Source organism: Mus caroli, unplaced genomic scaffold (assembly GCF_978045245.1).
Source record: "Mus caroli unplaced genomic scaffold, Mus_caroli_1 scaffold_5, whole genome shotgun sequence".
NCBI classification, from domain to species: Eukaryota; Metazoa; Chordata; class Mammalia; order Rodentia; family Muridae; genus Mus; species Mus caroli.
Window position 1 is genome coordinate 61,584,461 of NW_028227260.1, and position 26,731 is coordinate 61,611,191.

At 38.7% G+C, this 26,731-nt stretch overlaps 1 protein-coding gene across 1 annotated transcript in view; it reads right to left on the bottom strand.

Annotated features, from left to right (window-relative positions):
• LOC110287469 (putative P2Y purinoceptor 10) overlaps nucleotides 1–26,342 on the bottom strand; it is a 26,398-nt gene extending 56 nt beyond the window's left edge. The window contains exons 1-2 of the mRNA XM_021154080.3: nucleotides 26,206–26,342; nucleotides 1–2,460 (exon numbers count right to left, since the gene is read on the bottom strand). The exon at nucleotides 1–2,460 is cut by the window's left edge and continues 56 nt beyond it. Of these exons, the coding sequence (XP_021009739.2) occupies nucleotides 1,420–2,460; nucleotides 26,206–26,217 (1,053 nt within the window). The 5' untranslated portion in view covers nucleotides 26,218–26,342 and the 3' untranslated portion in view covers nucleotides 1–1,419. The remainder of the gene's footprint in view (nucleotides 2,461–26,205) is intronic.
• Nucleotides 26,343–26,731: the final 389 nt, after the last annotated feature.

Consider the following 26,731-nt stretch of genomic DNA (forward strand, 5'->3'; position numbering starts at 1 on the left):
CACAAATGCATGTTCTAAGGACTACCACTTCCTTTTCTTGCCTGCATACCAAATGTCTATGCTCTGTTAATTTCAGACCTAAAATACCAGTGAATTGTCAACTTGAGAAGATGGGGGTTCTGTTCTACTTGTATCATCTATATGAACACTTAAAATAGTATCCATAACATTCAGAAAAAAATAAGGTCACATATTTCTCTCATATTTATTCACAATGTGATTTAATACTCTGTTTCTAATGCAATTGTGTGAGTTATGATATCTGAAAACCATTGAGATTTTATTTAGTGACATAGTAATAGTAATAGTAAAGAATTTTTTAAAAAAGAGAATTTTAAAAGGAAGCCTACATTTTCTGAAATGCGGCTCAGTTTCATAGCTTTTTATCCATGTTATTTGCATGGCTTGTATTAAGCCATAATATTGATTTTGAAATAATGAACTATTGAGCGTTTTCTCATCAAGACTATACAGATGATTACACTAATATGACAATATATTTTTCACAGAACACTCTACCCAGAATCATGCTAATCCCGAAATTATGGATTTTTCGATGAGCACAGGAAAATTGTGTTAAAACTATCTCTATTTCCTATGCTTATCTTCTATTTGTGTCCTCCACATTCAACTCAAACTTAGTATTGACGTAATACATATAAAAATATAAGCAGAGGAAATAGCATAAGTATATGCCATGTATACTTAACTGTTAATCATGAGACATGTTGTGTAACCTCTCTGCCATTACATTTATTCATTTGTATTTGTAATCTCCTCATTTATTGTCACTTGTATTGGAAAAGTAAGATGAAATGTTATTTGTAAAAATACATAGCAAACTGCCAACCTAGAAAATGATGGACATCTATGAACATCCATGAGGTGGATTTTCATGTGCACCATTCAGTAGCAAGAGTGCAGTGCTAAAATTCATTCACATATTGCAACTTTTGTGTCATTTTGTCTGTGTGTAATGTTTTAGAAAGACTTGAAATCTTTACTCCATTCAGAAATAAAATTATTCCATGGAGGAAATTTACTCTTCTGCAAATCTTAATATATACCTTGCATCTCAGTACTATTCTCTTTACAGAAGACAAATTTAAATATATGCATTCAATTTATATTAGGATGGAAACATCTGCTAAAAACTTGAACTTAATCTGGGACTTGTAACTAATATAATGCCATAAATTTTAAATTGGAAGCACATGGATCCCATTTTTCTTTCTACTCCCACATTTTTTTCACATTATGCCTCCATCATCTGTGGAGACCACAACCATCACACAATAAAACTTATTTCTGCTATTTCCAAGGTTCGGTTAAAGAAATTATTTGCCTGGAAATTCCTATCTTTGGGCAATGCCACAGAATGTCAGGAAAAGAGAATCCTAACTGAAGAATTTTCTCATTTTAGTTAACCATTGATGAACCACTCTCCCTGCTCATGAGACGCGAACGAGTAACAGAGCTTCCATGACGAGATAGTTGGTCACGAAACTCTGAAGCCATGAAATAGTACAGAATTGGGTCCAAAAGACAACAGAGACTTGCAAGGCATAGGGAAAAAGGATGGAAATACAGGGTACTTTTTACAGTGGGACAACTGGTAATGATGCTTTCCTTTACCATGGTGTAAAAAATGAAGTTTATGTGATAAGGAGTGAAGCAGATAACGAAGACTGCAGCACACATGAAAACCATCCGCAATGCTTTTTTCCTCTCACTAATTCCTTGAAAAGCAATTGGTGGGTGTTTCAAGGATACAGTTGTTTTCCAGGTACAACATGCAATGGTGATCACTGGAATCACAAATCCAGCAAGTTCAGCAATTACAACCATGGTGACCAGAACCACTGCATCCATCTGTTTGTACCCAAGATCAGCAAAGCAAGAATCTGTGTTATTGGCTAAGCCAGCATTTCTCAGGATGGGAAATGGCAAACAGGCAGTCCCTACAACAATCCAGATGACAGCACTGATGCCCACATCGTACCTACGCTTCCAGTTTCTGGCTCTGAATGGCTTGAGGAGAAAGAGGCACCTCTGAAGGCTAATGCATGTCAAGAAAAAAATGCTGGCATACATGTTGAGATATTTCAGATAGAAACACAGCAGGCAAAGGGCCCTCTGGAATGGCCAGTGACGATTGATATAATAGTAAATCCGAAGAGGTAAGGACAGGATATGAGCAAGGTCTGCCACTGAGAGGTTGATCATGAAGATGATGGCCTTGTTCTTCTTGCTGATGAAGCGGCACAGAACCCACAGGGCTGCACTGTTAGCCAGGAGACCCGGGATGAATATGAAGATATAGGTGGTTGCATACAGAGAGTACTGAAATGGCAAATAAGTGGCATTGCAATTGCTCTCAGCACTGCTGGTACTGTTGCTACCCATCTTGAATATTTCAGTATGTTTGGCAAGGAAAACTGTGGAATTATGGCTTGGTTCCTGTAAAAAACACACACACAAAGTTTAAAGGCACAATGGTTAAATAATACTTTAGTGAATATCTAGGGCTCTATTTAACACTGAGATATAGAATATTCCAATTAGAGATAATACACAGATCAATAAGTAGAGACTTAAAGAAGATGAATTTCTGACCCAACATTGTACAGTAAATCAGTTAAGAAATGATGGAACTGTGTCCTGGCATATTTCTTGTTTCTTCTTATCATATCAAAAACATTGTGGTATTCCTCAAACTTGCTTCCCTAGCATTATAAAATGTCTTGAGTTTGCATCTGGCTGACTTGGAGAATGTGGGAATATGACCTTTTCATTATTTTATCGTAATAGCTCATTGCTCAAGTCCTCTTGAAGTTGTTCTATCTCCCTGGTCTTGTGTCCCATTCTCAGTTTACATGAAATACTTCAAAATGTATAATTTCACATCCTAAACTATGAATACTTCATTCTTGTAATTTTGGAAGTATAGTGCTTAGGTGTCCATTTCTGAAGAACCATACACTATTATACATGTTAGTCTGTATACGTATAAATATAAAATTTAAATAAAATGTTCCTATCTAGGCTGACAATTCTCCCCCACCACCAAGAGACATATCTAGCAAAACCCCAATGCCAGGCATGAGAAGCCTCTTTTGAATTGTTGCTTAGTGATATTCAATAGATTCCCAAAACATTATAGACTATTGCTGTTTCTGTTGCCTAACAGAGGTGGAAAGTAAGTCCATATTGCTGAAGACACCATGCACTTTGGACACAGGACCCACAGCACATTAACTGTATCTGAAAGCCTCCTCCTTCAAAACTAGCATTCATGTGTCCAGAAGGCACCATATAAGCTTCCAAAGGAAGAGAGCAACTTATAGATATGATACCTATAAATCACATAAACAACCAGCATGACATAATAATTCCAAGGGTGCAATCAATACTAGCATGCACACCTTGGTATTAATTTGGACATAAGACCCACCCACTCAATAAGAGGGAAATTGTGCCCATTACTGGAAACCAGTCAACTACCACAGAATACTTAGCCATGAATTTTGGAGGAGAAACTATAGCAGATATTTCACTAAACCAGTATCATCCCTAACAACATTTTAAGTTATTTGTCCTGCTTACAGATAAGTGTATCCCTCACATTTCATCAAGGAAAACTCACTTTGCAATAAAGAGACCATTAAAGAAAACCACAACCAGCAAAAATGCAGAGTTGTGAATCCCAACTTCAGTACAACTCTGTCATCTATGGTTCAGGGATCATTGAGAAAGGGGGAATAGAAAGACTGTAAGAACCATAGAAACAGGAAGTTTGCTGTGAGATTGCTTTTCTTAGAAACAATAAAGAATTTATACTCATGAAGTCTTATCAACATAACTGCCTAAACATGAACTGAACATGGACACCTATAGGCATGCTAATGTGGAAGGAGAAATTCATGAGGCTATAATCCTACATAACCCTAGACATACCCCCCCCCCAAAAAAAGAATCAAAAAGCCTACAGGCAGTAATGAGTGGAGAAATAAGTCTTCTCTAAGGAAGAACAAATTATCTAATACCAAATGGTTAGTCCTAAAAAACATATACATACAATTGTCATTATATGGACTGAGCAGATTATATTTATGTATTTAGAAGCACACAACAACAACAATATCAAAAAGGCCATGAATTTTTAAAGAAATTAAGGTAGATACATTAAAAGAATTGGAGGAAGGAAAGGGAAAATATATAATTATACTATATTCTCAATAATATGTAACATTTTTAAAAGAATCCTACACTGGTGCAACGTCATCAGAGGACACATTATCTAACAGTCACAGTGAATATTGCCCTAATATTAGTAAAACAGCACATCTGAACTACTTTTTGAGAACAACTTAAAATTCAATTTTGAGTGAATATTAAAGTAATCATTATAAGAACAAAATTTTTAGACATTTTATATCATATGATGATTCACTGTTGTTTTAGTTATGTATTATGTTGAGGTATAGAAATGTAGACTAATCTGATAGGGCTTCTCAAGTTCTGCAAAGTTGTAGAGGTTACCTACAGAAGACAATGGGAAGTAGCAGCAGAATTATCATCTTATTTTAACTACCTTATAAAATCTCAGATTACAAAGGCCCTTTGAACCTATCAGAACTACACCAGACTTCTCACCAGAGATTATGAAATCTAGAAGATCCTGGGCAGATGGCATAAAGACCCTAAGAGAACACAAATGCCAGCCCATGCTACTATATCCAACAAAACTCTCAATCACCATAGACGGAGAAAAGAAGATATATTTTTCCACAAATCCAGCCCTACAAAGGTTATTAGATGGAAAACACCAACACAAAGAGTGAAACTACACCCTAGGAGAAGCAAGAAAGTAATCTTTCAACAAACCCATGCAAACATAATTCCACCTCTAAAAAGAAAATTAACAGGAAGGAACAATCACTTTTCCTTAATATCTCTTAATATGAAAATTAATATTACCAACATATTCTAATCGATTGAAATTCAAAAATATGAGGATTTAGAAATTTGTTGGCTGTCATCCTGTGGTCTCTCTAATTTGTGAATGGGAGAAATAGGTCCAATATTGTACAATTCATGTATACTTTTTCCTTGTTTGTACATGACAGGGTCTTGCTGTGTGCCACATAATGGTCTTGAAATCATGCTTCTCCTACATCAGCCTCTCTATTAGTAGGACTGTTTATTTGATTTTTTATGCTATACTATTGTTTTCAGAACAGCTTACATATTTCAAAATTATTTATACAGCCAAAAGAAATGTAGACAAATAATTTGGGAGGTGGCTTGTAAGAGAACAGCAAAGAGTGAGACTGAAGACTTTGCTTGATATTTATAATTATTGTGTCAAATTTGGGGTTTTTTTTTTTGAGACAGGGTTTCTCTGTGTAGGTCTGGCTGCTGTCCTGGTACTCACTCTGTAGACCAGGCTGGCCTCGAACTCAGAAATCCGCCTGCCTCTGCCTCCCGAGTGCTGGGATTAAAGGTGTGCACCACCACGCGTAGCTTATTGTGTCAATTTTGAAGAAGAGGACTTTATAAGTTATTCTTCTTCTGAGATGAATGCTTTTCAAAGTCATCACAGCCAATGAAACAGAATCTTACCCTCACCTAACGTCTTTGCCACCGTCCAAGAAGAACCATTGTTCACTGAAACAGTGGATGAATAATTTCATGGATAGACCATCTTACTGCACACACCTTTCTTAAATGAATGCAACCTGTTCCCTGCAGACTGAAAATGAGACAATCACTCAAGTCAAATAGCTTTAACTGTAGCAGGAAATCTTTAACCAAAAATCGTGCCTACAACTCATTCCTTGTCATAGCAGAACTGTCAACTCCTAGCTTATCTACTATGGAGGTAAAATCCTTTGGTGGTGCGAGGGACATTCAAGTACAGCCTTATTACAATGAACTCCAATGTCCAAAATCTGTTCTTATTTTGTGTTTGTACCACAGTAAGAGCCAAGATTTTAAGCTCGCTCTTCCGGTCTGACCAGCACCGGGTAGCTAGGGCGCAGGGTCAGCTGACACTCCCCAGCTACCCACAACACCTGCGACAGGATCTTAAGACTTCTGGTGAGTGGAACACAGCTTCTGCTCCAGTCCAATCGCGCGGGACCTGAGACTGCTTTGGTTGGGGAGGCAGAAAACCAGCCTGAGTAGGGCCACAAGCCTCTTCCGGTCTGACCAGCACCTGGGTAGCAAGGACGTAGGGTCAGCTGAAACTCGCCAGCTACCCACAACACCCACCACAGGATCTTAAGACTTCTGGTGAGTGGAACACAGCTTCTGCTCCAATCCAATTGCGTGCAGGACCTGAGACTGCATTAGTTAGGGAAGCAGAAAACTGGCCTGAGTAGGGCCACAAGCCTCTTCCGGTCTGTCCATCACCTGAGTAGCTAGGGCACAGGGTCAGCTTATACCCGCCAGCTACCCACGACACCCGCCACAGGATCTTAAGACTTCTGGTGAGTGGAACAGAGTCTGCTCCAATCTTTAAACAGTGACAACGATAACAACTAACCCCAGAGATTACCAGATGGCGAAAGGTAAACGTAATAATCTTACTAACAGAAACCAAGACCACTCACCATCATCAGAACCCTGCACTCCCACTTTGTCCAGTCCAGGGCACCCCAACACACCTGAGAAGCTAGACCCAGATCTAAAAGCATATCTCATGATGATGGTAGAGGACATCAAGAAGGACTTTAATAACACACTTAAAGAAATACAGGAGAACAATGCTAAACAGGTAGAAGACATGAAAGAGGAAGCACAAAAATCCCTTAAAGACTTGCAGGAGAACACTGCTAAACAGGTAGAAGACATTAAAGAGGAAGCACAAAAATCCCTTAAAGAATTGCAGGAGAACACTGCTAAACAGGTAGAAGACAATAAAGAGGAAGTAGAAAAATCCCTTAAAGAATTGCAGGAAAACCAGACCAAACAGGTGATGGAATTGAATAAAACCATCCAAGACCTAAAAAGGGAAGTAGAGACAATGAAGAAAACCCAAATTGAGGCAACGCTGGACATAGAAACCCTACGAAAGAAATCTGGAACCATAGATGCGAGCATCAGCAACAGAAGATGGAAGAGAGAATCTCAGGTGCAGAAGACTCCATAGAGAACATTGGCACGACAATCAAAGAAAATACAAATTCCAAAAAGATCCTAACTCAAAACATCCAGGAAATCCAGGACAAAATGAGAAGACCAAACCTACGGATAATAGGAGTAGATGAGAATGAAGATTTTCAACTCAAAGGACCAGCAAATATCTTCAACAAAATTATAGAAGAAAACTTCCCAAACCTAAAGAAAGAGATGCCCATGAACATACAAGAAGCTTACAGAACTCCAAATAGACTGGACCAGAAAAGAAATTCCTTCCGACACATAATAATCAGAACAACAGATGCACTAAATAAAGATAGAATACTAAAAGCAGTAAGGGAAAAAGGTCAAGTAACATATAAAGGCAAGCCTATCAGAATTACACCAGATTTTTCACCAGAGACTATGAAAGCCAGAAGGGCCTGGACAGATGTTATACAGAAACTAAGAGAACACAATTTCCAGCCCAGGCTACTACACACAGCCAAACTCTCAATTACCATAGATGGAGAAACCAAAGTATTCCACGACAAAACCAAATTCACACATTATCTTTCCACAAATCCAGACCTTCAAAGGATAATAACAGAAAAAAAAAAAAAAAACAATACAAGGACGGAAACCACGTCATAGAAAAAGCAAGAAGGTAATCCCTCAATAAACCTAAAAGAAGACAGCCACAAAACAGAACACCAACTCTAACAACAAAAATAAAAGGTAGCAACAATTACTTCTCCCTAATATCTCTTAATATCAATGGACTCAACTCCCCAATAAAAAGACATAGACTAACAGGTTGGCTACAGAAACAGGACCCAACATTTTGCTGCTTACAGGAAACTCATCTCAGAGAAAAAGATAGACACTAGCTCAGAATGAAAGGCTGGAAAACAATTTTCTAGGCCATGGTCACTTGATCTTTGACAAGGGAGCAAAAACCATCCAGTGGAAAAAAGACAGCATTTTCAACAAATGGTGCTGGCACAACTGGTTGTTAACATGTAGAAGAATGTGAATCAATCCATTCCTATCTCCTTGTACCAAGGTCAAATCTAAGTGGATTAAGGAACTCCACATAAAACCAGAGACACTGAAACTTATAGGGGAGAAAGTAGGGAAAAGCCTTGAAGATATGGGTACAGGGGAAAAATTCCTGAATAGAACAGCAAAGGCTTGTGCTGTAAGATCAAGAATCGATAAATGGGACCTCATAAAGTTGCAAAGCTTCTGCAAGGCAAAAGACACCGTCAATAAGACAAAAAGACCACCAAAAGATTGGGAAAGGATCTTTACCTATCCTAAATCAGATAGGGGACTAATATCCAATATATATAAAGAAATCAAGAAGGTGGACTCCAGAAAATCAAATAACCCCATTAAAAAATGGGGCTCAGAGATAAACAAAGAATTCTCACTTGAAGAATACCGAATGGCAGAGAAGCACCTGAAAAATGTTCAACATCCTTAATCATCAGGGAAATGCAACTCAAAACAACCCTGAGATTCCACCTCACACCAGTCAGAATGGCTAAGATCAAAAATTCAGGTGACAGCAGATGCTGGCGAGGATTTGGAGAAAGAGAAACACTCCTTCATTGTTGGTGGGATTGCAAGCTGGTACAACCACTCTGGAAATCAGTTTGTCGGTTCCTCAGAAAATTGGACATAATACTACCAGAGGATCCAGCAATACCTCTCCTGGGCATATATCCAGAAGATGTCCCAACCGGTAAGAAGGACACATGCTCCACTATGTTCATAGCAGTCTTATTTATAATAGCCAGAAGCTGGAAAGAACCCAGATGCCCCTCAACAGAGGAATGGATACAGAAAATGTGGTACATTTACACAATGGAGTACTACTCAGCTATTAAAAGGAATTAATTTATGAAATTCCTAGGCAATTGGATGGATCTGGAGGGCATCATCCTGAGTGAGGTAACATATTCACAAAGGAACTCACACAATATGTACTCACTGATAAGTGGATATTAGCCCAAAAACTTAGGATACCCAAGATATAAGATACAATTTGCTAAACGCATGAAACTCAAGAAGAATGAAGACCAAAGTGTGGACAATATGCCCCTTCTTAGAATTGGGAACAAAACACCCATGGAAGGAGTTACAGAGACAAATTTTTGAGCTGTGATGAAAGGATGGACCATCTAGAGACTGCCATATCCAGGGATCCTTCCCATAATCAGCTTCCAAATGCTGACACCATTGCATACACTAACAAGATTTTGCTGAAAGGACCCAAATATAGCTGTCTCTTGTGAGACTATGCTGGGGCCTAGCAAACACAGGAGTGGATGCTCACAGTCAGCTATTGGATGTATCACAGGGCTCCCAATGGAGAAGCTAGAGAAAGTACCCAAGGAGCTAAAGGGATCTGCAACCCTATAGGTGGAACAACACGATGAACTAACCAGTACCCCGGAGCTCTTGTCTCTAGCTGCATATGTATCGAAAGATGGCCTAGTGGGCCATCACTGGAAAGAGAGGCCCATTGGACTTGCAAACTTTATAGGTCCCAAGATAGGGGAATGCCAGGGCCAAAAGAATGGGAATGGGTGGGTAGCGAAGTGGGGGGCAGTATGGGGGAATGTTGGGATAGCATTGGAAATGTAATTGAGGAAAATATGTAATAAAAAATATTAAAAATTAAAAAAAAACTAATAGTGATATATTATTTTAAAATACCATACAGTTAATATATTTGGAGTTATTTAAAATTTATATTGAGAAAAACATATGTATTTTCAGTATTGCTGTAGACAAACATCTACATAAGACTGTTCAATTGATTATTGTTTTTTTTAAAGATTTAATTATTTATTATATGTAAGTACACTGTAGCTGTCTTCAGACACTCCCGAAGAGGGAGTCAGATCTCGTTATGGATGGTTGTGAGCCACCATGGGGTTGCTGGGATTTGAACTCCGGACCTGTGGAAGAACAGTCGGGTGCTCTTACCCACTGAGCCATCTCACCAGCCCGATTATTGTTTTATATCAAACAATTTTTATAATATTCATTTTATTGGTACAACATTTTATAAATTTTAAAGAATATGATAAAAAATGAAAGGGGGGTTGAAGGGGGGCTCTCCGGGAGGAGTTGTGGTACAAAAGGGAAAGAAGAATGCAATCTAAGTCTATTTACTCAAAATATGTTTTTAAATGTTAACAAATTCAGGTAAATTGAAATTATGTATCTTTTCTCATCATAATGCAATAAAACTTAAATCAAAAATAAAAAGAACTTAGAAAAGAAAAAAGAAAAAAGGGGCCTTTGAAAATTACCCATTGAGCCTATATATACATAATACAGGAAAAAGAAGCTAGGACTAAGGACTGATTGATAAATTAAAGATCTGAGAATTCAAGTGGAAGATGTTTTAATCTCTATAGATATTCTTCTCAATCTTCATTTCCATCCCCACACAATTTACACATGTACCCCTTTATGAGATTTCAAGGACAATTATTTTATTCAAAGCTTCAAGGGGAAGAAAAAAGAAATAAGTAAGGTAAGAAGAAAGAAAAGAAGGAAGGAAGGAAGGAAGGAAGGAAGGAAGGAAGGAAGGAAGGAAGGAAGGAAGGAAGGAAGGAAGGAAGGAAGGAAGGAAGGCAAGGAAGGAAGAAAGCAAACATGCCCTGAAGTTGTTTCTCATATGAAGTGGCTTCTTACATTTTTACTTTTATTCTGTTGCCTGTTGAATATATTTACTACAATGGAGTATTGTAGTTTTAAGTTCTCTTTCTTTGTGGATGAATGGCAACTGATACCATTTTCAGTCCCATTGCAATAAACAGAGATGGAATAGCATAAAGGGACTCCAAGTGACAATTCCACAAAAAGAAAGGAACCCAATTATTTTTACTTTGCTTACTCTTCTCTTTCATATGTAAATCTACTTGACCTATCATTGGTGATATGTCATAAAGAGTAAAGTAGTCATCCCGTGTGTTTCTGGAGGGCTTCTAATAAGAGGTACTCAAAGGTGAAAGGGAGGGAATCATATTTTAAACATGAAGGCTGTAGACCAGGATCAGCAAAAGAAGTATCCATATGTTTCATATAATTTACTAGTATAAATTATTATTGTTTATTATTATTACAAATTATAGTAATTGATATGTTTTTATAATCATATAACATAGATGGAGAGACTAATGTTTAGGGAGATTTAGTGAATTTGGAGGTTGTCTTTGCCAGTGTTCTACTGTGAAGATCCACCATTACCAAGACCACTCTTGCTAAAAATTCATTTAATAGGAAATCTGATTACAACTTTAGAGGGTTGGCACATGCTCATCATAATGGGAAATAAACAAACATAAATCTGGAGCAGTAGCTGAGAGCCTTATATCCTGATCTATAGTCAGCAGACAGAGAGCGAGAGAGACATACAGAGACAGAGAGACAGAGAAAGAAACAGAGACAGATACTGGGCCTTGCATGGGCTTTTGAAATCTCAGTGCTCAATCCCAGTCACATAACACCTTCAACAAGGTCACATCTACCTCAATGAGACCATACCACCTCATCCTTCTCAAAATCTTCCAGTCTTGGTGACTAAGGGGGTGTCATTCAAACCACCACAGAAGTAAAAACAATGCATACTCTTTTGTAGGGCTATTCCAAGTCTCAAGGTATTTTGTCACTTGCCTCCCTGCAACTAGGTGTGACTTTAAAATGTAGCTAACTTATCGACCATTTATACATATTCAAAAGGAAATACCCCTGATTGGCTCATATGTCAAATTCTATGTCTTCAGCTTGTGGTCTTCTGGAAATGTTAGGAGTGAAAGCCTAACTTAATGATATGGGTCACTGGTGATGAGTTCTATCTTTGTTTTTCATCCACCATGGAGAAAGCTCTATGCCATGGTGAACTGAGTAAAAATGAATTTGTCCCAACAACCACGTTGATTGTAATACTGGCATCACTTCTGTTGCCATTTGTTGTTAGCAATGCAGAGGCTGCCAAGAGAGCAAAGGGAGCTACAGCAAACTACAATTTAATTTCAAGAACTAAGAACACCTCAAGCCCAATCAAATTCCACTTCCACTTTTGCACTTAACAAACATGGGTATTTGTTGTTTTTTGGTGGGTTGTTTTTTTTTTGGTTTTTGTTTTGTTTTGTTTTGTTGTTTTGTTTTTTGGGTTTGTTGTTGTTGTTGTTGTTGTTGTTGTTGTTTTGCTTGCTTGCTTTCTTGCTTTACCAGTACAGACAGTTTCTCTTGTTAACAGAGCATCACACCGCTGAGTTAAATAGCAGAGCTCAGTTTTGCCAAAACAGAAAACACAAGGCCAGTTGGCACCTTTCTATTATGGGTTTGTTCACCTCTGAATCTGTCACATATACAACTCAGAAATTCACAATTAGTCACAAATTTAGATTCTCATGATCTGGTTACCAAAACTCTTCTCCAAACAGAAGAGGAAATAGTAAGAGGTTCCCTTCATCTCCTCAGTAAAAATTAAGTGTAAAATCCCTATGCTGTGAAGTAATGGGGAATTTATTCTTGCTTCAACAGAAATATAAATCCTCAGAACAGGAACACCTCACTTGCTCTGAAGAATTTATGTCACCCTGAAATTTAAGAAATAAAAGCAATCTAAAAATCTACTAAGACAAAAAGATCCAGCAAGTCCCCTCATTTTCTCTGTATTTGGTTCTGTTCTCTCTCAGTGTTCTTTCTCTAGCTTTGTCTGTACCACTCTAGCCCTGTCTCTCCTTTTCACTTGCTCTCTCCATTTCTGGGTAGCTCCCTTTACTTACGTTACCAATATTGCTCTCCTTTAACCTAGACATATTTTTGGTTCCTGTCTCATGAAGAGATGTGAAATTCATGATTCATTCCTGAGTGTGTGCTTCCCTTTTCTACATCTGTTGATCCCTCTATTCAGAATGGCTTCACTCCATGTCTTCATACATCTAGCTATTCTTAATCTTGGTTTGGAAATCAGAGAAGCTTTGAGCTTTCATGTGAATTCTATTTCTCATTACACTGAATGTTCTTCATTCTTAATCTTTGTAGCATCAGCATTTGAAATGTACAGACCCACTTAATTCTTTGTTCACCACACTGGTCATCCTTTTATTAATTTCATTGGTACCATAAAAGAGTGTTTTATCCATCACCATGTGACTATTAAGCATTCAAAGAAATTTTTGTATATAAGTGGTTCAAAGCTCTAAACTCAAAGCATTTTGCAAAACATGAAAATCTTGAGGTTATGAAGTACCCAACCTTTACTGCTTAGGAAAGTCAGGTCTGTAGAGGCTTAAAAATACAGTCCTTGAAATATGATTTTCGGTCGGAGGACAGTGACCTGCCCTGCAGGGAGCGCCATCTTGGCTCCGGGACTCCGCCGAACTTAGTCTACAGGTTAGAGTGAGGACCACAGAGGCAGACAGCTTCTGGGACAGGCGGGAGCCACAGAGCCGCTGAGGCAGCACCCTTTTGGGGCTGCAGACATCCGGCACCCTCCCAGCCGGAGGACAGTGACCTGCCCTGCAGGGAGCGCCATCTTGGCTCCGGGACTCCGCCGAACTTAGTCTACAGGTTAGAGTGAGGACCACAGAGGCAGACAGCTTCTGGGACAGGCGGGAGCCACAGAGCCGCTGAGGCAGCACCCTTTAGGGGCCGCAGACTTCCAGCACCCTCCCAGCCGGAGGACAGAGACCTGCCCTGCAGAGAGCGCCATCTTGGCTCAGGGACTCCGCCGAACTTAGTCTACAGGTTAGAGTGAGGACCACAGAGGCAGACAGCTTCTGGGACAGGTGGGAGCCACAGAGCCGCTGAGGCAGCACCCTTTTGGGGCCGCAGACATCCGGCACCCTCCCAGTCGGAGGACAGTGACCTGCCCTGCAGGGAGCGCCATCTTGGCTCCAGGACTCCGCCGAGCTTAGTCTCTACAGGTCAGAGTGGGGACCACGGGGGCAGACGGCTTCTGGGACAGGCAGGAGCCACAGAGCCGCTGAGGCAGCACCCATTTGGGGCCGCAGACTTCCGGCACCCTCCCAGCCGGAGGACAGAGACCTGCCCTGCAGAGAGCGCCATCTTGGCTCAGGGACTCCGCCGAACTTAGTCTACAGGTTAGAGTGAGGACCACAGAGGCAGACAGCTTCTGGGACAGGCGGGAGCCACAGAGCCGCTGAGGCAGCACCCTTTTGGGGCCGCAGACATCCGACACCCTCCCAGTCGGAGGACAGTGACCTGCCCTGCAGGGAACGCCATCTTGGCTCCGGGACTCCACCGAGCTTAGTCTCTACAGGTCAGAGTGGGGACCACGGGGGCAGACGGCTTCTGGGACAGGCGGGAGCCACAGAGCTGCTGAGGCAGCACCCTTTAGGGGCCGCAGACATCCGGCACCCTCCCAGTCGGAGGACAGTGACCTGCCCTGCAGGGAGCGCCATCTTGGCTCCGGGACTCCGCCGAACTTAGTCTGTACAGGTCAGAGTGAGGACCACAGAGGCAGACAGCTTCTGGGACAGGTGGGAGCCACAGAACCGCTGAGGCAGCACCCTTTTGGGGCCGCAGACATCCGACACCCTCCCAGCCGGAGAACAGTGACCTGCCCTGCAGGGACCGCCATCTTGGCTCCGGGACTCCGCCGAACTTAGTCTGTACAGGTCTGCTGACAGAGGATACTCAGAATCCCCAGAAGAACAACCTCTGAACAGAGACAACTATAACAACTCCAGAGATTACCAGATGGCGAGAGGTAAAGGTAAGAATCTTACTAACAGAAACCAAGACCACTCACCATCATCAGGACCCAGCACTCCCACTTCGCCCAGTCCAGGGCACCCCAACACACCTGAAAAACTAGACCTGGATTTAAAAGCATATCTCATGATGATGGTAGAGGACATCAAGAAGGACTTTAAAGAACTACAGGAGAACATGGCTAAAGAGTTACAAGTCCTTAAAGAAAAACAGGAAAACACAACCAAACTGGTAGAAGTCCTTAAAGAGAAACAGGAAAACACATCCAATCAGATGATGGAAATGAACAAAACCATACTAGACCTAAAAAGGGAAGTAGACACAATAAAGAAAACCCAAAATGAGGCAACACTGGAGATAGAAACCCTAGGAAAGAAATCTGGAACCATAGATGCAAGCATCAGCAACAGAATACAAGAGATGGAAGAGAGAATCTCAGGTGCAGAAGATTCCATAGAGAACATCGGCACAACAATCAAGGAAAATGGAAAATGCAAAAAGATCCTAACTCAAAACATCCAGGAAATACAGGACACAATGAGAAGACCAAACCTACGGATAATAGGAGTGGATGAGAATGAAGATTTTCAACTCAAAGGACCAGCAAACATCTTCAACAAAATTATAGAAGAAAACTTCCCAAATCTAAAGAAAGAGATGCCCATGAATATACAAGAAGCCTACAGAACTCCAAATAGGCTGGACCAGAAAAGAAATACCTCCCGACACATAATAATCAGAACAACAAATGCACTAAATAAAGATAGAATACTAAAAGCAGTAAGAGAAAAAGGCCAAGTAACATATAAAGACAAGCCTATCAGAATTACACCAGATTTTTCACCAGAGACTATGAAAGCTAGAAGATCCTGGACAGATGTTATACAGACACTAAAAGAACACAAATTCCAGCCCAAGCTACTATACCCAGCCAAACTCTCAATTAACATAGATGGAGAAACCAAAGTATTCCACGACAAAGCCAAATTCACACATTATCTCTCCACGAATCCAGCCCTTCAAAGGATAATAACAGAAAAAAACCAATACAAGGACAGGAACCACGCCCTAGAAACAACAAGAAGGTAATCCCTCAACAAACCTAAAAGAAGACAGCCACAAGAACAAAATGCCAACTTTAACAACAAAAATAACAGGAAACAACAATTACTTTTCCTTAATATCTCTTAATATCAATGGACTCAACTCCCCGATAAAAAGACATAGACTAACAAACTGGCTACACAAACAAGACCCAACATTTTGCTGCTTACAAGAAACTCATCTCAGAGAAAAAGATAGACACTACCTCAGAATGAAAGGCTGGAAAACAATTTTCCAAGCAAATGGTCTGAAGAAACAAGCTGGAGTAGCCATTCTAATATCAGATAAGATTGAGTTCCAACCCAAAGTCATCAAAAAAGACAGGGAGGGGCACTTCATACTCATCAAAGGTAAAATCCTCCAAGAGGAACTATCAATCCTGAATATCTATGCTCCAAATACAAAGGCAGCCTCATTCATTAAAGAAACTTTAGTAAATCTCAAAGCACACATTGCACCTCATACAATAATAGTGGGAGACTTCAACACACCACTTTCACCAATGGACAGATCATGGAAACAGAAACTAAACAGGGACACAGTGAAACTAACAGAAGTTATGGATCAAATGGATCTGGCAGATATCTACAGAACATTTTACCCTAAAACAAAAGGATACACCTTCTTCTCAGCACCTCATGGTACCTTCTCCAAAATTGACCACGTAATTGGGCACAAAACAGGACTCAACAGATACAAAAATATTGAAATTGTCCCATGCATCCTATCAGATCACCATGGACTAAGGCTGATCTTCAATAACAAAATAAATAATAGAAAGCCAACCTTCACGTGGAAACTGAACAACACTCTTCTCAATGATACCTTGGTCAAGGAAGGAATAAAGAAAGAAATTAAGGACTTTTTAGAGTTCAATGAAAATGAAGCCACAACATACCCAAACTTATGGGACGCAATGAAAGCATTTCTAAGAGGAAAACTCATAGCTCTGAGTGCCTCCAAAAGGAAACTAGAAAGAGCACACACTAGCAGCTTGACAACACACCTAAAAGCACTAGAACAAAAGGAAGCAAATTCACCCAAGAGGAGTAGACGGCAGGAAATAATCAAACTCAGGGGTGAAATCAACCAAGTGGAAACAAGAAAAACTATTCAAAGAATCAACCAATCAAGGAGCTGGTTCTTTGAGAAAATCAACAAGATAGATAAACCCTTAGCCAGACTCACTAGAGGGCACAGGGAAAGCATCCTAATTAACAAAATCAGAAATGAAAAAGGAGACATAACAACAGATCCTGAAGACATCCAAAACACCATCAGATCCTTCTACCAAAGGCTATACTCAACAAAACTGGAGAACCTGGATGAAATGGAGAAGTTCCTAGACAGATACCAGGTACCAAAGTTGAATCAAGATCAGGTTAATGATCTAAACAGCCCTATATCCCCCAAAGAAATAGAAGCAGTCATTAATAGTCTCCCAACCCAAAAAAAGCCCAGGACCAGATGGGTTTAGTGCAGAGTTCTATCAGACCTTCAAAGAAGATCTAATCCCAGTTCTTCACAAACTATTCCACAAAATAGAAACAGAAGGTACTCTACCCAACTCATTCTATGAAGCCACAATTACTCTGATACCTAAACCACAAAAAGACCCAACAAAGATAGAAAACTTCAGACCAATATCCCTTATGAATATTGATGCAAAAATCCTCAATAAAATTCTTGCTAACCGAATCCAAGAACACATCAAAACAATCATCCATCCTGACCAAGTAGGTTTCATCCCAGGGATGCAGGGATGGTTCAATATACGGAAATCCATCAACGTAATCCAGTATATAAACAAACTCAAAGACAAAAACCACATGGTCATCTCGTTAGATGCGGAAAAAGCATTTGACAAGATCCAACACCCATTCATGATAAAAGTCTTGGAAAGATCAGGAATTCAAGGCCCATACCTAAACATGATAAAAGCAATCTACAGCAAACCAGTAGCCAACATCAAAGTAAATGGTCAGAAGCTTGAAGCAATCCCTCTAAAATCAGGGACTAGACAAGGCTGTCCACTTTCTCCATACCTATTCAACATTGTACTTGAAGTCCTAGCCAGAGCAATTCGACAACAAAAGGAGATCAAAGGGATACAAATTGGAAAAGATGAAGTCAAAATATCACTTTTTGCAGATGATATGATAGTATATATAAGTGACCCTAAAAATTCCACCAGAGAACTCCTAAGCCTGATAAACAGCTTCGGTGAAGTAGCTGGATATAAAATTAACTCAAACAAATCAATGGCCTTTCTCTACACAAAGAATAAACAGGCTGAGAAAGAAATTAGGGAAACAACACCCTTCTCAATAGTCACAAATAATATAAAATATCTTGGCGTGACTCTAACTAAGGAAGTGAAAGATCTGTATAATAAAAACTTCAAGTCTCTGAAGAAAGAAATTATAGAAGATCTCAGAAGATGGAAAGATCTCCCATGCTCATGGATTGGCAGGATCAACATTGTAAAAATGGCTATCTTGCCAAAAGCAATCTACAGATTCAATGCAATCCCCATCAAAATTCCAAATGAATTCTTCAACGAATTAGAAAGTGCAATCTGCAAATTCATCTGGAATAACAAAAAACCTAGGATAGCAAAAACTCTTCTCAAGGATAAAAGAACCTCTGGTGGAATCACCATGCCGGACCTAAAGCTCTACTACAGAGCAATTGTGATAAAAACTGCATGGTACTGGTATAGTGACAGACAAATAGACCAATGGAATAGAATTGAAGACCCAGAAATGAACCCACACACCTACGGTCACTTGATCTTCGACAAGGGAGCTAAAAACATCCAGTGGAAGAAAGACAGCATTTTCAACAAATGGTGCTGGCACAACTGGTTGTTAACATGTAGAAGAATGCGAATCGATCCATTCCTATCTCCTTGTACTAAGGTCAAGTCTAAGTGGATCAAGGAACTTCACATAAAACCAGAGACACTGAAACTTATAGAGGAGAAAGTGGGGAAAAGCCTTGAAGATATGGGCACAGGGGAAAAATTCCTGAATAGAACAGTAATGGCTTGTGCTGTAAGATCGAGAATTGACAAGTGGGACCTCATGAAACTACAAAGCTTCTGCAAGGCTAAAGACACCATCAATAAGACAAAAAAACCACCAACAGATTGGGAAAGGATCTTCACCTATCCTAAATCAGATAAGGGACTAATATCCAATATATATAAAGAACTCAAGAAGGTGGACTCCAGAAAGTCAAATAACCCCATTAAAAAATGGGGCTCAGAACTGAACAAAGAATTCTCACCTGAGGAATACCGAATGGCAGAGAAACACCTGAAAAAATGTTCAACATCCTTAATCATCAGGGAAATGCAAATCAAAACAACCCTGAGATTCCACCTCACACCAGTCAGAATGGCTAAGATCAAAAATTCAGGTGACAGCAGTTGCTGGCGAGGATGTGGAGAAAGAGGAACACTCCTCCATTGTTGGTGGGATTGCAAGCTTGTACAACCACTCTGGAAATCAGTCTGGCGGTTCCTCAGAAAATTGGACATAGTACTACCGGAGGATCCAGCAATACCTCTCTTGGGCATATATCCAGAAGATGTCCCAACTGGTAAAAAGGACACATGTTCCACTATGTTCATAGCAGCCCTATTTATAATAGCCAGAAGCTGGAAAGAACCCAGATGTCCCTCAACAGAGGAATGGATACAGAAATTATGGTACATTTACACAATGGAGTACTACTCAGCTATTAAAAAGAATGAATTTATGAAATTCCTAGCCAAATGGATGGACCTGGAGGGCATCATCTTGAGTGAAGTAACACAATCACAAAAGAACTCACACAATATGTATTCATTGATAAGTGGATATTAGCCCAAAACTTAGGATACCCAAGATTTAAGATACAATTTGCTAAACGCATGAAACTCAAGAAGAATGAAGACCAAAGTGTGGACACTGTGCACCTTCTCAGAATTGGGAACAAAACACCCAGGGAAGGAGTTACAGAGACAAAGTTCGTAGCGGTGATGAAAGGATGGACCATTTAGAGACTGCCGTATCCAGGGATCCATCCCATAATCAACTTCTAAACGCTGACACCATTGCATACACTAGCAAGATTTTGCTGAAAGGACCCAAATATAGCTGTCTCTTGTGAGACGATGCCGGGGCCTAGCAAACACAGGAGTGGATGTTCACAGTCAGCTATTGGATGTATCACAGGGCTCCCAATGGAGAAGCTAGAGTAAGTACCCAAGGAGCTAAAGGGATCTGCAACCCTATTGTTGGAACAACATGATGTACAAACTAGAACCCCGGAGCTCTTGTCTCTAGCTGCATATGTATCGAAAGATGGCCTAGTCAGCCATCAATGGAAAGAGAGGCCCATTGGACTTGCAAACTTTATATGCCCCAATATAGGGGAATGCCAGGGCCAAAAGAATGGGAATGGGTGGGTAGGGAAGTGGGGGGCGCTATGGGGGACTTTTGGGATAGTATTGGAAATGTAATTGAGGAAAATATGTAATAAAAATATTAAAAAAAAAAAAAAAAAAAAAAGAAATATGATTTTCATGGCTTTTTACACTTAAAAAAAAGTGTTCAGTGGGGAAGTTGTGGTGCATGCCTTTAATCCCAGCATTTGGGAGGTAGAGGCAGGTGGATTTCTGAGTTCAAGGCCAGCCTGGTCTACAAAGTGAGTTCCAGGACAGCCAGGGCTATACAGAGAAACCCTGTCTCTAAAAGTCCCTCCCCCCTCCAAAAAATGTTCATTTCACATTATAAAAAGTATCAAAGATATGCATACTTCTTTCATTTTATTAGCAAATGTTTTTCTTATCTGCTTTTGGGACTCAGAATGGCAATGTAAAGACTGAGTCTTTACATCTCAAAGCTCTTTACACTTAGAGATCAAGTTTAAAGAGGAAATGACTTTTTGTATTTATCTCCCTGCCCCCATGGACTTTTGAGGCAGAATCCAATCCCATGGGCCTTGGAGTGAATTTTGTGGAAAACAACGAATCTTCATAAATACTATCCTTCTGAAGCTCACTAGAGGAATCTTTTAGAGAAATCACTGAAAAAAATCTCTAAAATATCTATAAAAATCAATATATCATATGAATTGAGGTGAAGGTCATGGGAAATACGGAATCTTTTTACCTGTGAGGTAAGTAGATCAGATACCATAGGTTTTGTTAGCAAGATGATTTATTCATGAAAAAATTAGGGTCTTGCTCAAGGCCACAGGATTATTTTATGTTAGTACTCAAATCAATAGTCTGGTAAGTAGGCCTCTTACTGGCCTTTGTGCCATGTTCTCTTGCTTCTATGAAATTCTAGGATATAAAGTATCTCAACTGAGTGAAGATGGCAGTTGAACTGAGATGTTTCTACTCTCAAATTGATCTCTATAGGGACAGACTTGGGGAGAAAAATTAAGATTATGTTGGGGAAAAAAATAAGGTCAAGCCTTGTTTGCCTGAATTGTTGACTATTCTATTTCGACTGTAGCAATCTTTCAAAACTGAAATCTAGTCACACCTTTTCAATACAGGCTTCCATAGCATGCCAGTATGAACTAACTGCTATTAATTGTTATTAATGACATTCATCTGAGACTAAATTTGCAATTTAATCTAGCAAGCAGATATTTTTATGTGTATATGATATATGCTAATTACTGAGGATAGGTGAGTTGAATAACAAATTCTGGAGAAGAATTTAGTTGGCTGATACATTCTCAAGAAGTTTGCATCAGTGGACTGCAGAGACAGCCGAACAGATGAGAACACTTGTTCTTGCAAACATCCTGAGGTTGATTCTCAGTACACACATGTAGGCTAACAATCATATAGTATTTCAGTTCCAGGAAATCTAATGTTCTGACCTCACATGCACATGTGCATGTGGTGTACAGATGAACAGGCACATAAAATTTAAAATAATAGGGCTTTTAAAAAGAAATTTGTAGTCATTTGTGAGAGAATGAATATAAAAGTAATTCACAATAATACAATTTAAAAACATGCCATGAAAGATGTACTAGAGATATTTCTGTAGAAATAGAAAGAAGTCTTGCATAGAAATGGTCAGAAGTTGAAAGGATAAGGGAATTTCAAGAATCAGTTTTGAAGGTAAGCAGAATATAGGAGAAGAAACTTTCAAAATTCTCGTGGTATTAGAATGGGATAGTAGTCATTCTATGAAAACTGGTGAATAGTATGAGATTATAAAAGTATGGAATGAAAGAAACTAGTTTAAAGGAAAGGTGATTAAGGCAGATGGTACCATGTCATAAAAAGTTTTGAAGGCATTTGAGTGAAAGATAAAATCCTTTAAACGATACTAATGAGAATTCTAATAGAACTATACTTAAAGTTTAGAGTAATCCCTCTGGCAACACTGTGCAAATTAGTGTTAAAAGACAGCACGGAAAATCCAAGTCATTTTGGTATAGGTAGATTGTTTAACAGTTCCGTCCTGCCAGAAATGTGTGGACCATGCTCTATTCAGTACCCAGACCACAAGAGACGAAATCAACAACAAAACTGACCCTTCTGACTAAAGCAGCTGAAGTGATAAAGAGTAAGCTCTAACGTCAGTAAGACATGAAACTTATCATTTCAAAAATAAGTCAGATACAACACTGGTTAGGCCCTGAATGTCAAAGACAATTTTATTATAAAATGATATAAAATTAACCTCTTTCTTATGCTGGGGCTTTTGAAATTTACACTTTCTGTCAAGATTCATCAATTTCTGTCTTTTCCATGGACATTTCTTTCCAAAATCAACACTAAACTCTACTCTAAGATGTAACATGTTAACTGATCCAAGACATATCAAATGTATGTATACTCTCCATGATAAAATCCTTTCTCTCAGAAGTCAATAGTTTCCTCTATCTCAAGGACCCACTTCAGCCCTTATTTTTCTCCAGCATTGGGGAACTGTACTTTGGCTTCCCTCTTCTTCCAAGTCTTAATGTATTTGCAGATTTCACTAATAAAATGTACTCTTCATAGCAAGATTGTACATCTTAGAATAATATATATATATATATAAATTATATATATATATATATATATAATTTATCCATATTGAACAGTGGTCTAGACAGGGTGTAGGAATTTACAAGGAAGAGTATATAGTGTAGGCGTACATTAGCAAACAAGGAAGTCTGTCATATGAGCTACTTTCTCAGTCAAAATCCATAATCTTTCCCTCTCCTTCTCTTTAGATAAATGAGGTTAAACTCCAAGAAATCAAGACATGTAAGAAATTAAAAGTGTATTATTCCAGTTTCCTATTTCCAGCAGGAATCTTATATGCTTAAGTAAAATTTCATCATTTAGCACTATATTTTGTAGAAATAAGTTTTGCTTCAAAATATGTGTTTATATCAGGCTTTTGAGTCTTATTTACTAATGCTGAGACCAAGGTTTTAATAGATACCAAAAAGCAGTTCCCCTCCCTAAATAACTATATTCAGTTTCCATGAAGAGGCAACTCAAGAATATCTATATAATTATGATATGAGATTTGTCCTTAAATCATAGTAAAATACTAAATCCAAGTGCCTGTGTTTCCTATAAATTATCCAATGCTATTCCTATCTATATCATTAATTTTTGTAGGAATAAGAGTTTCATTACTATAACTTTAAAAGATCAGGAAATTGACTCTCAGCAAGATTAATTTCATTTTATTTCCCCAAATCTGAGAAGTATTGCAATTTAGCTTGTAATAAGATTTCTTCATAAAACTAGAAAAAGTTGAAATTCTCCATCTCTAAACAAGTTTTTGCATGGAAGAAAAATATTTTAAGATGCTTTATATGGAATATACTCTCCTTAAAGATAAAGACACTGCACTTCTTAGGTATAGTTCTAGCACTTTTATCTATATTTGCTACATATATATGACAAATGACTGCCCACCAGATCTCAGGGTAGTCCCACCAGGTTTCAGGGTAGTGCCATATCAAAATAAGGGATTTTTATGAAGATTTACCTGTGAGCTCAAATCACATTAGATTGCAGATAGAAAATTTGGTACACTTTAATTTTGTCTTTTATAGAAGGAGGGTTGAGTTGAACAAGACTTGTAGAATAGGGAAGACTGAAAACAGGAGAATATTTTTTAAAATACTACCCTTGGATCAAAGAAACTTTGATTCAACTAGTCAAATACCAATTCTCTACATTGCTGTAATAAGCCCAATTTTTTTCATTTCTTTATTATTAAAATAAGAAAATTGAACTCAATGGTCTTTAACTCTGTTCTAGCTCTAACTTACCTTGTCTGTTATGGGCACTACCCCTATCACTACTGCCACTGCAAGATCCTGATGCAGCCACTACCCGGCTGAGAAGATATACTTAGAACATTATAGTTTTGTGTATGTAATTATCAAAAATCATTGTTGAATGATAATTACAAATGATATTATTAGTGAATTATTTAATTGAAACTTGAGGATACTAGCACTCAAATAAGCAATCTCATTTCCCAAAACGATTAAGCAATGGGCTCAGTATGGAAAGTCAGTTCTGGAATGAAGCTCTATTCATTCCCTAAGTACAAGCTCGATGACTCCTCATCCTCTCCTCCTCATCCTCTCAACTCTCCTCTTTTAAAGCTCTTGTCATTAAGAAACCAGCACAACTTAGCAAACATGTATATAAAAATTACTTCTATTTTCCTTGATAGTAGGGGTAGTTGTCTTAGAAAAAATGAAAAAGAAAAAGAACCAGAGACGTGTTAAAAAAAAAAAAAAAGCAAAATCACTGTTCTAATAAAAGTGCTAAAAGTATATATGTCCACATTCTTCTTGGTGACAACATACACTATAGTTACAAAGTACCAATGCAATGAGTAGATTATTCTAAGTCCAGGATTGGTTCCTTACAACAGCAACCTTTCATTAATTTTTTTGTTTGTTTCTTGAAAGAACTAATGGCTTTCAAATCCTGGTATGAACCTCAAGTAAAATTTTGGGATAATTTAATTAAAGTACACTGTAGAACTCCCCACCCAACCATTGCCCTGATTGTGGAAAATTGTCCATACTGTAGTTTCACAGCAAACATATCTGTGTTCTTTGTTAGAACCATGGCAAGAGCATCATAGGATCCCAAGTTACTTATCTCAAACACAGCCACCAAGTACCACCCCAAAACTTCCCCCAAAACTGTGCTTATTCACTTGGAGTTCCTTGTTCTTCCACTACTTGGATTTAATAGTCCATACAGTTCGAACCGAACAACTTTTTCAATTAGGCCCTAAAAAGAACTGTGTTTGACCAAAGAAGCAATTGGATTCAGCAAAAAAACATTATAAAAAGCAACTGTCCTAAATTTATGGCCTAGATAATCTGCATAGTTTAGACAATTAGAAACCCTAAGTATATTTGCATAACACCTACCCATGTACCCTGTAATTTAGTTTTGCATAAATTCTCTAATTAGTAACTATAACAATGACTCCCTGCATTTATTTAAACAAGCAAAACAAAAATATCCCCACTTGAAGAATTCTAAATATCGAGTCTCCTTTCTCTTAAGAAGCCGGGCAAAGTAGGCATCATTGTATGTAGACTAATTCTGGGATTATCCAAGCACACAATCTGCCATGAAGAAATCCCTAGAGAAGCTGTTTTTTGACTCACTACTGCTAGCTCCACTCTAAAGTGCATTCACTGAAAAGATAAGTGTCTCACATTTGAACTCTGCTATCTCTAAGTATTGAAGTTAGAACAACAATGAATCAAGGAATACCTCTGAACAAACTCTGACAATCAAAAGGGTCATAGGTAATTTTATACTACTGAAAGACACAGTCTTCTATAAGGAAAAACGAACATGTGGTTTAAGACTCAGTTCATAGCTGTAATTCTGCCACTAATTACCTGAATGTTCTTAAGTGGCTTCATCTCACTGTCTCAGATAATTTGACATTATCATAAGGAATTTTTATCTGTATAGACCCTTTAGCTCCAAAATAAATCATCAGGCTGTCTTCCTTCATGCTAGAGAAAAATACTATTTGTCCCAGTAAGCTAAGATTACCTTTAAGAGCTCAAACCTAGATTTTTTTTTGTATGTAACTAGATAAATTACACACAGCACAAGTTCAAATCCTCTTTTATTGACTAAGTATGTCAAATTGTTCCAAATGAGACTAAATGCAACCCTGTACTTACCTTTTGTGGCATCCACTACTCCTTGTCAACTGTATAGAAAGCCCCTTTAGCAAGCAGTGAGTTGCATCACATCCTTCATACTGCTATTGTAACAGTGGAAGCTGATCACATTATACTTCACTTTGAACTCTGGCTAGACTGAAAGGCAATCACATTTCTTCCCTCTGTAACAATCCTGAGATGGGAAACCAAAGACCATTTTATTCAAAACACAGCCTTCACATCTGCCCCAGTCCAGATCTTTCTTTCTCCACCAATCCTCCCAAACAGAACCACAAAGTTACAGGTGCTGGGCTAGAACTTACCCTGATGCTGAGCTGGGATAGAGTCTTGTATATTTGCAAAGAGATGAGAGTAAAAAAGTACAACTCTGGGCAGCAAGCACATATCCTGCTGATAACTGAAAAAAAAAATAATGTTGAAAGAGGAAGTAGAGCACATTAATGTCTCACCACAGAAACCTTGCTTGCACAGAATGAAGGTAAGTCCCTTGAGCAGATGACGTTAATCAAGTGTGATTTCTTCT